General features: G+C 55.7%; 1 protein-coding gene across 4 annotated transcripts; it reads left to right on the forward strand.

Moving 5' to 3' along the window:
* Window positions 1-432: 432 nt before the first annotated feature.
* LOC142003029 (pleckstrin homology domain-containing family A member 3-like) lies at window positions 433-7,737 on the forward strand. 4 transcript variants are annotated; one of them, XM_074979642.1, is made up of 8 exons: window positions 433-495; window positions 1,416-1,532; window positions 2,401-2,556; window positions 3,945-4,081; window positions 4,707-4,877; window positions 5,244-5,287; window positions 5,597-5,739; window positions 6,294-7,737. In XM_074979642.1, exons 1-8 carry the CDS (start codon window positions 456-458, stop codon window positions 6,353-6,355), a joined length of 870 nt encoding a protein of 289 aa, XP_074835743.1. In that variant the 5' UTR covers window positions 433-455; the 3' UTR covers window positions 6,356-7,737. The 4 variants fall into 4 exon arrangements, with proteins under 4 accessions (XP_074835743.1, XP_074835744.1, XP_074835746.1 ...); XM_074979643.1 differs by having other exon boundaries at window positions 4,707-4,847; XM_074979644.1 differs by having other exon boundaries at window positions 457-559.
* The last annotated feature ends 7,469 nt before the right edge of the window (window positions 7,738-15,206 follow it).

Raw genomic sequence — 15,206 nt, forward strand, 5'->3', positions numbered from 1 at the left:
ATCCTTGGGCCACGCGGGCAGGAAGACCTCGTTACCCACAAGCCCCTGCGGAGAATACTGCTGCCCCCTATGTATCCTGGGACATTGAGGGCCCATCCCCGAGGCCTACAGGCAGAGACTATATTACCCATAATCCACCGCAGGGCGCTCAGATCTTGCTACCAAGGCCATCATGGACCGGAGAACTACATTACCCACAGCCCTTTGCGCGCAATAAATAGGCGAAATGGCCGCTTTGCAGAACGAAATGAAATCATTGGTTACACTCTTCCTAGTCCCGCCCACCCACGCCCCACCTGCCACGACGATTGGCTGGCATCTCCCATGCCCCGCCGCCGCTGTTCAATTTTCTCTTTTTATTGGGCAGCAGAGCTATGGCCCCGCCCTCCCAGGCTCGTGATTGGCTGGGCGCCCCGGTATTGCCAATGGGCGGCTCACATTTACTGCCCCTGGCGATGGAGGGAGCGTTGCTGAAATGGACCAACTACCTCTCGGGTAACGTCCGGGTCCCCGCGGGCCTGCGACTCCCCGGGCTCGCTCCCCGCAAGACTCGGGCCAGGTGCCTGTACTGCCCCTCCCCCCCCCCCACCCGGGTCAGGTGCCTGCGGACCCCTCCCCCCCCCCGTCTGACTCCCACCTCTCCAACCCGGGCCAGGTCTCTTTGATCCGCTCGCCCCCTGGGACTGGGCCACGTCTCCGCGATGCCCCTTGACCTGGGCACAATCTGTGACCCTCTTCCCCGACCTGGCCCCGCCCCCCTGCAGCCGGGCCGGTCCTTGTTCCCTCTCCAGCCTCCCCCCGCCCCCCCGCGCGAGCGGTAACTTGGCCCATCCCAGCTGCAGCGTTTGCTTGCGATTCTCACTCTGCCCACCAGCACCCGGGGGCTGCATCCCCTAGAACCCAGAGGAGACGCCCTGGGCCGGTGCACAGGGGTCCCGCTGCCAGACCCCCCTCGGGACAGGGCGGCTGTGATGGGGCCAGGAACCTGAGATTTGCAGGTGCTGCGCGTCGGCCACCACAGCCCAGCCCTAGGGGGAGAGTGATCTGCTGTAGCTAGGCCTGTGTCCTCGTGGGCATGGCTGGCCGTGGGACAATGCCTGCTGACCGCTGGGAAACGTGGCCCGCGGGCCGTCTGCCACTTTCAGGGGAGCATCTTGCCCTGTGATACCCGCCTGTGGCGCCCACATGGCGCAAGGGCCGGGCTAGGACTCAGGAGTCCTGACTCTGAACCAAGAGGTCTCCTTCCTATCCCGTTTCTCTGAGCGCTAGACCCGACTCCCTCCCAGAGCTGCGGCTCGAACCCAGGAGCCCTGGCTCTGTGCAGTAGTTGCCAGAGAGCCTCGTCCCTTGCAGGAGCGGAACTGGGTTCCCCAGAGGAGAGAAGCCCCTTGACTGGTCTTTCCTTCCTCCTGCAGGTTGGCAGCCGCGATATTTCGTCCTGGACAGCGGCATCCTGTCCTACTATGACTCTCAGGATGACGTAGGTAAAGGCAGCAAGGGCAGCATCAAGATGGCCGTGTGTGAGATCAAAGGTCTGTGCTGGGTGCTCCCCTGCAGGGCAAGAGGCTGGCGTGGGGGGGGGGGGCGGTTAGCGGTGAGCGACTGGGCCAGGGGTGTTGGCATGATGTGAGCTGTGACCCTGGCAGGTAGAGAGGGCAACAATCCAGAGCATCGGGGAGGCAGATTCTCCAGTGGGTCCTTCCTGGCCCTCCTCCTGAGGCAGAGAGGGACACGCACATGTTTATATCTGGGCTGTTTCTGTCCTCCCCACTGAGGACTTGCACTGTACCTTTACCCAGAGGTGGGAAAAATACTCCAAAAGTTACTTGAGTAAAAGCACAGCTGCTGGGTGGGGTGGTTGTACTTATGTACAAGTCACCCGTATCCCTCTGGAAAACTACTTGATAAAAGTATACGCGCACACACATCACGCCTCATTATTATACTCAAGTACCCAGAAGTGAACGGAGCTGCACTTTTTCTCAGGTAACTTTTGGGGGTACTTTTTCCACTTCTGCCTCTACCTCTGAGCATGGCTGAATTACACCAAGGAGCTGATCAGTCATGGGAAATGTCCTGTGAATTCAGTGTGTCTGGAAACTACTCTGAGCCCCTGCCTGGGCTGCAGCCAACTGAGCCTGTCAGTGGAAGGACAGGATAATTCCCCGGTTTAAGAATCCTGGCCCCGGAATCTGTGCATAGGCTTTGTCCAGTCAAATGCTTCAAAAGTTTGTATGGCTGTTGGAAACAGACACAGAACCCAGGTGTCCTAGTGCCCGGTCTCCACTCCCTCGTCCTTCCAGAGGGACCCTGGACTCTGGCTGCAGAGCTGGATTGTGTCATGCCTGCTGAGAACAGACTCTGCTGGGAACTCCCTCAGCAACTGTCCTGTCCCTGCAGTGCACCCCAGCGACCCCACCCGCATGGAGCTGGTGATTCCAGGGGAGCAGTATTTCTACCTGAAGGCAAGGGGTGCTGCCGAGCGGCAGAAGTGGCTGGTGGCCCTGGGCAGCTCAAAAGCCTGTTTGGGTGACAGCAGGAGCCAGAAGGACAAAGGTGGGTCCTTCCTGAAGGGAGGGGGCAGGCACCGTTCCAGGGAGACCATGGGGAAATAGAATCCTAGAGCTGGAAAGCGCCTCAAGGGGTCGTTGAGCTCAGTCCCCTGAACTCCCAACCACCATTTATAGCATCCCTGACCAATGTTTATCTCACCTGCCCCGAGGTACTCGAAAGCTGTTACCATGAAATACGCTTGAGGCCCCAACAGAGATTGAATTCCCAGCCTCTGGGTGACAAGGCTCGTGCCCTAACCACTGAACAGTTACTGCTCCCCAGCACACCCCTGCATTGGCTGGGAATCCGACCCGGGTCAATTGCTTGGAAGGCAGCTGTGCTCACTGCTCATCCACCAAACCCTCTGAGCGCTGTGTCACATCTGGGCCTAGAATACCAGGCAGGTCGCAGGTTGGGTGAGCCCAGGGTTCGAGGAGCAGGAGGTAGTGGTGGGGCTGAAGGCCATCGGCAGGGCTGGGGTAGCAGGGGCTGCGGGTCGGGATTGAGGGGCACCGAGGAGGCTGGCAGTGGGAAAGGCCTGCACGGGGGGGAGCACCTGCAAGGCTGGGAGAGTGGGGCAGGACTGAGGGTCATCAGCAGAACTCTGTGTGTGGGTCCAGGACATCAACCGTGAGAGGGCTGGCTGCAAACTTCACCTGTGCTGGGGCCAGAGACGGGCTCCAGTGAGGGTGTTCCCTCCTCCTTAGCAAACGGGAGTCACTCGTCTGTGACGGCAGAACTGGAATTTCATCCTTCGAGCCAATCCCGTCTGGCCTCTCGCCTGCTGGTTAAGAGGTGGGGGCCCACCCAGCAGGGCCTGGCTCGACCCCAAAGCCCTAGCACGGTAGGGGGTGTTGTGCTGCAGGGAGTGACCTGGAGGGGGCCTCAGCAAGAGGCCAGGTGCTTCCCTTGCAATTAGTCCAGAGCCCAGAGCGCAGCACTATGGGTGCTGTGTTGCAAAGTGTAGACCGTAGGGGGCACTCTCCCGTTGGGGTCTGTGCTGAGCCCAGTGCTCCACCCCAGCACTAGGGGGTGCTGTGCTGATAGTGGGTGCTTTCCCCCCTCTAGGTCAGTGCTGAGGCCAATGCTCATGTCTAGGATGACTCTCCTTATTTATGATCCCAATGCAGCTTGTAAGAACTGGGGCACCAACCCCTGGGTCCTGGTAAATTCCAGCCTGGATTGTTCCATTCTGACTCCCAACATTCCCATGACAGCTTCTGCTGGATCCTCTGTTTTCCTTCCCTTCCTGGCTTAAACTAGTGCAGCGTTACTGCCGGCAGTTCAACAGCTGCTCCGTTCCACCCCAGAGGTGGCTGCATGTCAGCGGCAGGGGCAGGGCAAGGAGCAGGATAGGAAAAGGTGGTGTTGGTCTTCTCCTCTCCCTCCAGACGTGCAGCTGAGCAGCGAGTCACTGGGCCGGAAGCTGTCGGAGCTACGGCTGTACTGCGATGTTCTGACCCAGCAGGTCTTAGACGTCCAGGAGTCCACACAGCCCCAGGACAACGGCTCCCCGCTCGATATCGAGGTTCAAAGGGGTGGTGGTTATGGGGCAGCTGTTGGGCTGTCAGAGGATCTGGAGGACATAGGTCCTGGCTAGCCACTCTGTCCTACTGGGGCAGAAAGGCTGCCCCATTCCAGCAGCTTAGAGGGCTACAACATAGAGTCAACCAGTGGAACTCCCTGCCGCAGGACGGTGGTGCAGTACTGCCAGCTAGGGCAGCCAGGATCTGCATGGGAGTATGAGACTTCAGGGCATAAGCAGATGGGGTGGGGCCCAGGAAGGAGGAAGGTGTGTGTGGGTTTGAGCTCCCTGCTCTAACCACTAGGCCCCACTCTGCTCCCAGAGGCAGGGCTAGATCCCAAGAGTCCTGATGTCTCCTCCCTTGCTCTAGCCGCTAGGCATGACTCTCTCCCCAGAGCAGCTTCTCTTCTGAGCAATGCCCAGGCACGCGTGTGTCTGCGGTGCCACAAAGCCAGCTAACAAAAGAGCAGAGAGGCCGCTCGCTCAATGGGGGAGCAGGGGGCAAGTCTCTGCCCTCTTTGCCTCGGTTTCCCCACCTGTACCGTAGGTTTGGCAAAGCTGGTGCTACAAACACGCAAAGGATTGTGGCAGCCGTTCTTACTCGCCCTCTGTCCTCCCCCACCCCCAGAAGATGAACGAAGCCTCCTCCCTTCTCCGAGCAACCTGCAGCCAGTTCCTCTCTACTCTGGAGGAGTGCATGAGATTTGCCAACGCTCGCCTGGCCCCTGAGCTCTACAAGCCCTTGCCGGCTCCCCTGCCCCAGGACTTGGTGGGCACCAAACTCCCGCACTCCCGCCGAGTAAGAGCTCCCTGGGGTGGGGGGCAGCCTTTGGGTTAGGCCGAGGACCCCTTGGAAACCAGCATGCTTGGCTCCTCTGCCAGCCCCAAGCCCTGTGGGGCTGGGTGGGTCAGCTGGGAGCTAGCCCCAGAGGGGGCAGGGCCAGGACAAGCTTCGGAGCAGGGTGCCTGGGGTCACTCTCTCCCTGGCCTCTTTTCTGAGGACGATGCTCAGATCCTGTTTCCCCAAGCGGGTCGTGTTCCCGGCAGTCCTCTGCTGTGCCCTTGGGCTGCCAGTCAGAGCGGGCACAGACCCCACTCCCAAGCTGCCCGGTGCCCCCATGTCGCTCCGTTCCGCCTGACCCTGTCCCGCTTTCTCGCCTCACAGGTGAGACGCTCCCTCAGCCACACGGGCGTGGTGTCCCCCGACAGGTGAGCAGCCTGGTGGAGGGGGAACTGAGGGCTCTTTCCCTCCATGCTGGGCGAGGATCCTGCCCTCCCGGTGCTCAGCTGGGGGCTGCGACCGTGTGGGATGGGAGTGAAGGGAGGCAGCTGGCTCATGGGCTCCCTCTAAGCTGGGCCCTCCCCCTGTGTGATGCTCTCTCTGCTCCCCTTGCTGGAGATGGGGGTGGCCCTGGGACAGCTGGGAGCCCTCCGTGGGCGAGTAGCTTGGCTGGGAGCAGGAAGCCGCGCTGGGTGCCTATCCCCAAGCCACGGCCCTCACCCCATGCCGCCTTGCAGAGGGGCGGAGCCTCCCCGGCCCCCGGCGCAGAAGGGCGCCGTGACAGTGCTGCGCAGCCTGGAGGAGATGGTGACGTTCCGCTCGCAGCAGTGGAGCCAGCAGGGCCCTGCGCCCGACAGCACCATCCCGGAGGAGAGGGAAGGTGGGCGCTGCTGGAGGGGGCAGGGTGGTGCCTGCTGGGGGCAGCTGGCATCTTCCCATCCCATAGCAGATGGTAACGGGGACTGTAGAACAGCATCAGGGCCCCGCGCTAGCTCTCCCTGGAGGGGCTTTGCCCTTCCTGCCGGCCTGGCCCCAGGCTAGACGTGCCTCAATGGGCCCTCTGGGGCTGAGGGTCATGGCTCCCGTATGTCTGTCACCTGTCCATCTCCGTGCTGGTGGGCAGCCAGGGCCCTGTTGGTGGGAGGGGGACAGAGGGACAGCAGGTCCCAGTGGGCTGGGCACAGAGCCGTGAGCCCCGATAAGGGGCGGGTCCCTCTCCTGCCTCAGTTTCCCTCCGGTCGGCCATGCTGGCAGAGCCTGTGGAGGTGGCAGTGATGCGTTAGGTGAGGCTGTTCTGTGCAGGAGGTGAGAGGAGCGAAGTAACTCCCCTGCCTCATCCAGCTCTGAGCCCCCTTCCTGGTGCTAGAGCCCCCTCCCCACACCCCAAGGTCAGATGCTGCTGGTCTCCCTAATTCCTTCTTCCCTCTTTGCCAGAGGCTCCACTGCCCGCGCCTGAGGCCCCGGCGGAATCAGCTGGCAGTGACAAGCGGAAGTGAAGGGCACGAGGGTCCGGCCACTCCCTCCATGTCATGTCGGACTCGGCCCCACGGAAGCACCACCCAGCCCTGTGCTTGGGGGCTGCCTGGGACCAGCAGAGAACAATAGGGCTGTGTTCTTCCCCGACCCCAGCTCCTCCCTCCTCGCCCCGCCTTCCTCGGGAGGGGCGGAGCCATGGCCTGGGAAGGGAGCGGCGCCTAGCAGGTAGAGCAGGGGGGACTGGCCATCAGGATGCCTGAGTGCTGTGACCCAGGGTGGGTCTCTTCTACTCTGTATCCATTTCCCCATCTGCACCGGGGCGGGAGGGGCTGGAAATGGCTCCAGTCTGCGGGCGGAAGAGGCCAGAGGGGCACGGCCGGGTGGGATTGATCAGTGAGGATGGTGATGCAGGTTCTGCAGGGGGAGAGGATGGCGCCTCCATGCTGGGGGGAGCAGAAGGGACCCCAGCCGGGGAGCAGAAGTGCAGTTCTCCTTAGCACTGGTCTCCCCTGGGCCTGGCACCTTCCCTGACTGTATGCCCTGTCCCCGGGCACTCTGCTGAGCACGGAGCTGGACAAGCCCCTCCCCCTCTCAGCGACATCATCACAGGCACGGGAGACCCCGGTGTGCCTGAGATCACCGGCCCCTGCGGTATCGGAGCCTGAGTCCCGTCCAGCAGGATCCTGTGATCCGAGGGAACACAGCTGGTGCTCCCACTCAGTGTTGTATGGTGGGAGGTCTCAGCACAATTCCCCACCAAAGAAATCACCCCATTGCTGGGGGGCAGAACTACGAGGACTCACTCCAGCAGTATCCAGTTGGTGTTTCCTCCACGATGCATCTGAACGCTTCTTCCAGCCAGGCTTCTCCCGGCAGGAGCGCTCCCCTTCTCTTTCTCCCCGTGGCTTCTGGATCCAGCAGGTGGGTGAGGTTCCTACGAGCTGGCACAGCGCCTCCCTCTGGGCAGTTGCTGTCGGTGCCCAGCTGACGGTTCTAGCCAAGGCCAGGGTCGGGAACCTGGCTGGATCTCCCGCTGCAAGGGCCGCTGGGAGTGAAATGTCCGCCATGGGGCAGTCAGCGTCTCCGGAGATAAGGATGAAGACGGTGCCAGAAGAGGATTGGCTCCTCCCACCAGGATTGGCTCCTCCCACCAGGATGTCACCTGAGTTAGGTGACTACACCCAACACTAAGCTCTTTGAGCACTGCAACAAGGATCGCCGATTCCCATGGAGCTGCAGAATCACCCTGATCGCCTCTCTGGCTCGATGTCCATTGACCCAGGGTTCTGCACAGACATTCAGCCAGGTCGGGGCTGTCTTTTCACTGAGGAAAGGCGTCCGCTTCCGTGGCGAGCTCTGCCAAAGATCAGGTGTTGCAATAAAGACTCTGATTTTGAAACAAGCATCGGTCTCCATGTGTCTTTCCCCTGGGAGGCTCTCTCCCCCGGGCCAGCAGAAAGAGCAGGTGTGCTGTGTGGGAAGGCAGCTCTGGAGACACTACAGCCTGAAATTGCTGCAGAACAAAACTGCTTTGTTGGAATCAATAAGTGAAGGGAAGGGCCCAAATCTTTGTGGCTGTGACCCAAACTGCTGGGTCATCCCTGTCGGCCACTGTCTGTTCTCCCCGTCTTCATCTAGTCATCGTTCTCAGCTCTCCCCGATTCTGGAAGCAGCCGGAGGTCCCTTCAGCTCCCTGGAGATGTAAACAAAGTACAGAACTTGCCTGAATGCAGCTGTGAAATTCTCCTACTGCAGCTCAGTTCCTAGGGTCAACACGGCCGGTTTCCCTCTCCTTAACTCCTGGGTGATCTTGATTTTTGTGGAGGGGGTTTTGGAAAGCAATAGCACAGTGAATTTGCCGTGCATTTTATCCTCGCTCAAATTCGCAGAGATGGTTTGTTCCCAGGTTATTTAGAGAAGGCCAGGCCAGATCAGTAAAGCCACCCCTGCTATTCATAACACAGCAGGAAAAAGTCAAGAGAACCATTTGCGACTGAAGCTCTTTCTCCAGAGGATCGGGCCTGAGATGCCGTTAGACCAGTGAACTTCTCGCAAATATTTGGTACCAGATGCTAGCATCTTGCTGATGCTAATACCCCTTTTCACAGGCAGCTCACTGCCAAGGGGCTGTGGCTTTGCGTGTCTGGCTCTCAGTGGGAGGGGAAAGGAGGTGTGTGCACCCAGCCCAGGGAAGAAGCTGGTACAGGAGCACCTGTGTACTGTAGTTTTTTCACATAGAGCTGGTCAAAGAGAGCCCCTAGCAGAAATCCCAGCTCCTGGCTTCCCAGGCACAGCCCCAGGTAGAGGGATTAAGGTTTGCCAGGGTGTGTGGTGATCCCCAGGCCCTGCACCCCATCCACACTCCGCCGTGACTCATTCAGCAGGTAGCACAGAAGGTTTTTAGTCGACAGGAGCATAGCGTGGCACAGACTCGTCAGCACAGAAGCCAGAAGCACATTCAAACGTGTGCTTTTGTCTAGCTGAGAGTAGTCTTCCTTCTAATTTTTTCCATCCTTGGGCAGAATAAATTTAGTTATATGCACCAAGGTGTGTGTCATTGTGCACCACCGATAGAAGCACGTGCTGTGGGTGCTCTGCTAATCAGCTGGGCAACACCTGAATCTTATAGCAGTGGTCCAGAGGGGGTCCCTAAGCCAGGCCCCTGGTGGTCCTCCTCCTGGCAGAAAATACTTCCGCTCAATAGCTTTGTTCCAGTTCAAACCAGCCAGGTCCCTGTTTCCTGGGGAAGAAAGGTGTCACCTGGTTGCCTTGGTTACAAAGAGTGTGGGGGGCGGGGCATCGTCTATAGGTGGTAAATCATCCATCTGAAACTCCCATCACCACTATGCACTAATCCTGTGCCTCAGGAAACTGAGGCACTCACCTCCAGTTGCTACAGGACAGGTGGAAACTTGCAGCCTAACCAGGGGCATAAAACCCCCCACACCCCCACTGCGTCCCAAGTTTGAGATCAACGAAGGTGCTCAGATAAGGAGTGACCAGCCAGCTTTGCTTCCAAGGCTATGGGCCGCCCAGCCGCTCGGAACAAGTCCGTGAAGAGCTCTGCGGCAGCTCTGCATGTTTCTGCCTGTCATAATGGACCCCAGCCATGGTGTCAACCACAGTGGCTTTCAGAGCTGGGGGTGCAAAGCAGAACCGGGCCCGACTAAGTTTCCTTCTGTGATCGCCAACACCTGAATTAGTCACCAAAAGAGATTTTAAACCATGATTTCTGAAACTATTAGTAGCAATAGGAAGAATCTATCCCGTGTGTCCTCATGAAACCAACTTGAGTGTAGACCTTTTTCCCTTCAAGTGTCACTCAGTTGCTCCTAATCTGGTCCACGCTTCTCCCTATCCGGCTAGGAGAGCCATCGTCTGTGTCTACACTAGGCTAAGAAAGTCAGGCACAAGTTCCAGCTGTGTGGCTGAAATCGACATCAGCGCCCGGCTAGGTTGTCTGTCTAAACAGGGGAAATCTCTCCCGTGGACATCCCTTACTCCTCACATCTTGCAAGGAGCACAGGAGTCTACTGCGACCCTGGAGAGGTTGATTTCGTGCTTCCGTACTAGACTTGTGAAATGGAACCCCTGAGCGGGTCGATCTCCTCTGGTAGTACAGAAGTAGCTGTAGATTCTAAGGGCAGGCGGCCGCTGTGGACACTTTTCTAACACAGTTCTAGGACTGGCCTGAGTTAATTTTTATTCACGTTAGAGCGCTGCTTCAGGAGAACCATCCAAGCCTGCATTGATGGAGAACGTCTCAGTGCAGCGCTCGTGGGAAATTGTTCTGGTGGTAACTATTGGTGCTGCCTTTCCAGACGGAATTTGAGATTGGTTCTTTGTTAAAAATCCCCGGCTGTGGCTGGTGTCCAGAAACAAACGTCTTGCTCGGAACTTCTGTGAACATTTTATTTTCGCAAGCCCTGGCCTGTGGTAGACTGGGGTTTCCTCAACAGTAGTTCAGAATCTAGCTCTGCCCGCTCAAAGAGCTCAGGAACAGGCAAACTGTGCTCCTGTCTGCTGACAGTGGCCAAACCAGGTGTGTCGTGTAAGGAAATACTTCCTTTTGTTTGTTTTCAACTTGGTGCCTCTTCATTCCATTAGGTGACGCCCCGTTCTCGCGATCTGAGAAGTAAATAACACTTCCTTATTCACATTCTCTACACCAGGCATGGCTTTATAGACCTCTTAATCATCTCTTTTCCAAGCTGAAAAGTGCCAGTCTTATTAATCTCTTCCTATGGCAGCTGCTTCCTACCCCCAATCATTTTGTTGCCCTTTTCTGAACCTTTTCCAATTCCAATCTGTCTTTTTTGAGATGTGGCACGTGCAGTATTCAAGATGTGAGCATAAAATGGATTTATACAGAGGCAAAATATTTTCTGTCATACCTCAAGATTTCTTAGGGTAGTTCTACACAGCAAAGTTATTTCAAAATAATTTCGTGAGCGTCTACGCAATGCAACTGCTTTGTCAAAATACGGTAACCTCTTTCATATGCAGCAGCCCCGTGCCTGGAAGGTTGCCAGGTATTTAAATATGATGGGTAATAGAGAGGTATACCTAGCAATGCATAAACAAGATTAGATGTTAAGAAACAAATAAAAATGTATGCAGATTACTTTATTTACCAACAACAGTAGAATTGCACACTGTACATTTATAAGCTACATCTACACTTGCATTTCTCTTTCGAAAGAGGAATGCAAACTAGGGAAATCAAAAATGCAAATGAGGCACTGATTTGCATACCTCATGCTCTATTTCCATAATCTCTTTTCAGAAGCGATTCTTTTGACAGAAAAAAGCAGTGTAGACGGGGCTCTTTCGAAAATAAGCCCCATCTTTGAAAGAATGATTCTTCCCGAAACAAAATAGGAAGAAGGGTTCTTCTGAAGATGGGGTTTATTTTCGAAAGAGCCCTGTCTACGCTGCTCTATTTCTTTCGAAAGGATCTCTTCTGAAAAGATTATGCAAATGAAGCATGAGATATGTAAATCAGTGCCTCATTTACATTTTTGATTTCTCTTATTTGCATTCCTCTTTTGAAAGAGAAATGCAAGTGTAGATGTAGCCATACTGTATTGCTATATTTATTTGTATTTATTTTCACTATACTGTACTTATGGAAAACATAACTAAAATGTACTTATGATTAAAATGCCGGTTATTTGAGAGTTCCAGATAATTAAATGCCTTATTTCAGATTTGTTAAACCTCATTGTGCTAGGAATGGCACCTATTCCGAAACAGATATTTTGGAATAGGAGCTGTGTAGACGATGTCAAAATAATTGTGCTGTGTAGACACAGCATTTGAGATCAGTGGTTCCAGGACTCTTATCCAAAACAGGCTCTATTGTGTATAAACACACTCTTTTGGAATAAGTTTTGCTTATTCTAGGGCTTCCCTGTAGTGTAGACGTGTTATTCTGGAATAGATTATTTTGGAATAATGCCTCCAGAAGACGCTGTTCTGGAGTGACTCTGCTGTGTAGCCATAACTTTAATGATTCCCAGCCTTCTGTTTGGTTTGGGGCTGCTGCCGCACGCTGCGTGGGTGATTTTCAGAGAACTATCCCCAATGGTTCTCTTTCTTGAGTGATAGCAGCTAGTTTAGACCCCATCTTTTGTGCATATAGTTGGGATTCTGGTTTCCAGTGTCCGTTACTTTGCATGCAGCCACATGGAAGTTCATCTGTCATTTTGTGGCCCGGACTCTGTTTTGTGAGATCCCTTTGTAGCTCTGCTTTGGACTTTGCTGGCTGGAGTAGTTTTGTTCCATTTGCAAATGTTGCTACCACACTGATGCCCTCTTTCTCCAGCTCGTTTCTGACCGTCTTAGAGGGCTCGGTGCTGGTACAGATGCCTGGGGGACACCGCTCTTTACCTGTCTCCGTTCTGAAAACAGACCCTTTATTCCTAGCCTTTGTCTCCTATCTCTCAACTAGCTACTGAGCCATAAGAGGACCTTCCTGCTTACCCTATGGAAGTTTACTTTGCTTAACAGCCTTTGGAGAGGGACCTTGTCAAAGGTTTCTGAAATCTAAGTCATTGTATCCAACGGATCCCTCTTGGCCAAAGGCTCAGAACTAGTCTGATCATAGGCCTTCCCCAGAGCACCTGGCTGGATAAAGGACTGCATACAAGCCCCTCCAGCCACGGATCACTTGTCTCCCCACCCCCAAACACCATGGGCAGGAGGGGCCAGTCAGCAGCAGAGGGAGGGACTGGCGGAGTGGGCCTGGTGCCCACAGCAGGGGGCCAGTCCCCCGTCCCCCACTGTCACCAGCAGCCACGGGGGAAGTGGACCAAGGTGGCCCCAGCTGCTTTGCTCTCCAGGCTGTGCCTCTCCTGCTGCTTTTGCAGTACACCACTCCCAACAGTGACTGGCACATCCTTGCAGCCAGTGGGAGCGGAGGGCGCGAGGCCTGCAGAGAAGCTGCTGCCAGAAGGGTGTGCTGGTGTATGCCCAAGGTGCTGAACAAAGGAGCTAGAGGGGGACAGGGAGTAGAGAACCCCGGACAGCGCCTGCTGCTCCTCAAAGCTGTCGAGGGAGCCAGCAGATACCATCCAGAGGAGTTCTGTCTGGATACAGGAGATCAGGGAGGAGCAGATATATGACCTCCAGGCACAGCGCACCCCCTGGTCCCGTGTCCTCTGCCTGGTGGGGTAGATGGCAGCTGGGGCTAGGGTCAGGGGGAGGTTGCCGAGGAGATCTTGCAACTTTGTGGGACCATGAATAGGGTGTGCAAAAGTCAAGAAGTGCGGGGAAAAGTGCAGCCTTCTGGAGGAGCCGGAATGGGGGCTGCAACCTGGTGCCCTCGAGGTAAGCGGGTGCCAGGTTCTTCTTCATGCTGCAGTTCCCATGTCAGGGAGTCCCACCAGCCAACTGTCTTAGCTGGGATTGTGCTAGCTTTGAGCAGAGGGTTGGACTTGATGACTTCCTGAGGTTCCTTCCAACCCTCTGATTCTATGCTCATGGTCACCAGCAAGGGCATAATGTTGGCCACCAAAGCTCACCTCCAGGGTCCGGCCTTTAGCCCATATCTGGTGGATGAGCTGGAGTGCAAATTCTAGAGATGGACAGCCATGCTTTAAAGACTCCAAGCGATGGTGAATCACTATGTCCGGGGCCAGATTGTCCCACTGGTTAATTTCCCTCTCTTGGGGTTGGCAGGGGAGGCCATGGGGGAGTTTTGTTACTACCAATACATTAGATAGAAAACTATTGATTGCTTGTGTGTGGGGATAGCTGGATGGCTGAACAGGTGGATGTTTGGGGGAAGGCCTGCTGACCGGGAGGGTGAGAGGGGGAACTGCCCCAGGGCCCGGCGATTTAAAAGAACCCAGGGCTCCCAGATGCTGCTGCAGTTACTGCAACAGAAGCAGCAGCCAGAGCCCCAGGCCTTTTAAATCAGTGTTAGAGCCCCAGGTGGCACTGAAGAGCTGGCAGGGGGAGGTTAGCCCTGCATCGTGCTTGTTCTGCCCCTTCCAGGAGTGCAGAGCCATGCCCTCCCAATCTTGCCCAAGGGCCTGGCGAGTCTGTCAGCCTTAGTTGGGGAAATAAGTGTGGGTGGGGATGGCTGGATGGCTATGGATGGATAACTAGCAGAGCGTGTGGGTGGTTCGCTGGGTCCGCAAGTGGATCGATAGCCAGCCAGCGCTGCATGGGGATGGTGAACTGACTATGCAGGTTTTTTGGAGGAAGGACAGAGGAGCGTTGTGGGCCAGAGGAAGCAATATAAGGACGCGCTGAAGACCCACATGAAAAAGTGCAGCATCGGTGTTGACACTTGAGAGAACCTTGCCCAGGACCGTCCCCAGTGGATAATAAACCACGAGGGGGTGGGGCAATTTGAGAGGTCCCACCGCTGCGCAGATGAGGAGGGGCAGAGAAGAAAAAACCAGTAAGAACTTCTAGTGCGCCTCCAACAGCTACCAACACCTGTCCCTTCTGCGGCCGGAGAATTGGGCTGATCAGCATCAATGGACTCACGAACAGGAGGGAGGCACGAAGACATTCTCCTCATTATTGAGTGACTGCCATGACAAGAAAGCTGATGGATGGATAACTAGCTCGGGGGCTGGCTGTGGCGGGAGCGGGATGGTAGAATGTCTCCCCAGCAAGCTGCATGTGGGGCTGGCTACCTGGGCATGGCTAGTAATGGAAAGTAACGCATGCTGAAAAACACCCTCCCAGCTACACATTTAAAAGGATGGGGGGTTCAGCTATCAGTTTCCACTCAAAGAGATCTTGGTGGTGGCATGGACAGTGCTCTGACCACATCCACTCATCACACAACAGCAGGCAAAAATCCAACTGAATGTTAGAGCCAGCAGGAAAGGGCTAGATAAGGAGATAGGAAATATCACCATGGCTTTCTACGGCCCATTGCACCCCCGTGCCTTGACTACTGGGTGAAGCTCTGGTCAGGCCACACAAACTATACTTAGAAGTGGGGAAAGTACCCAGAAGAGCAACAGAAATGATGGTGGGGGGGCATGGAATGTTGGGGGGGAGGGAAGGAGGGATAGCTCAATGGTTAGAGCATTGGCCTTGTAAAGCCTGGGGTGTGAGTTCAGCCCTTGAGGGGCCTTTCAAAGGTTCTAGGGCAGAGTAGATTCTTCCAAAAAAAGAGAAAAAATCCGTGAGGGACAGGGATAGGTCCTGCCATGAGTGCAGGGGACTGGACTTGATGACCTCTCATGGTCCCTTCTCGCTCTAAGAGGTATGTATATATCTCCACGTTTCAAGGGAGGAGGATAAAGACCGGGAAGGATCAGCTTAGGAAAGAGATGGTCGTGGGGGGACATGATAGCCGCCTGTCAAATCCCAATGGGTGTGAAAAATGTGAACAAGGAAGAG

Source organism: Carettochelys insculpta, chromosome 29, assembly GCF_033958435.1.
Source record: "Carettochelys insculpta isolate YL-2023 chromosome 29, ASM3395843v1, whole genome shotgun sequence".
In the NCBI taxonomy this organism is placed as follows: domain Eukaryota; kingdom Metazoa; phylum Chordata; order Testudines; family Carettochelyidae; genus Carettochelys; species Carettochelys insculpta.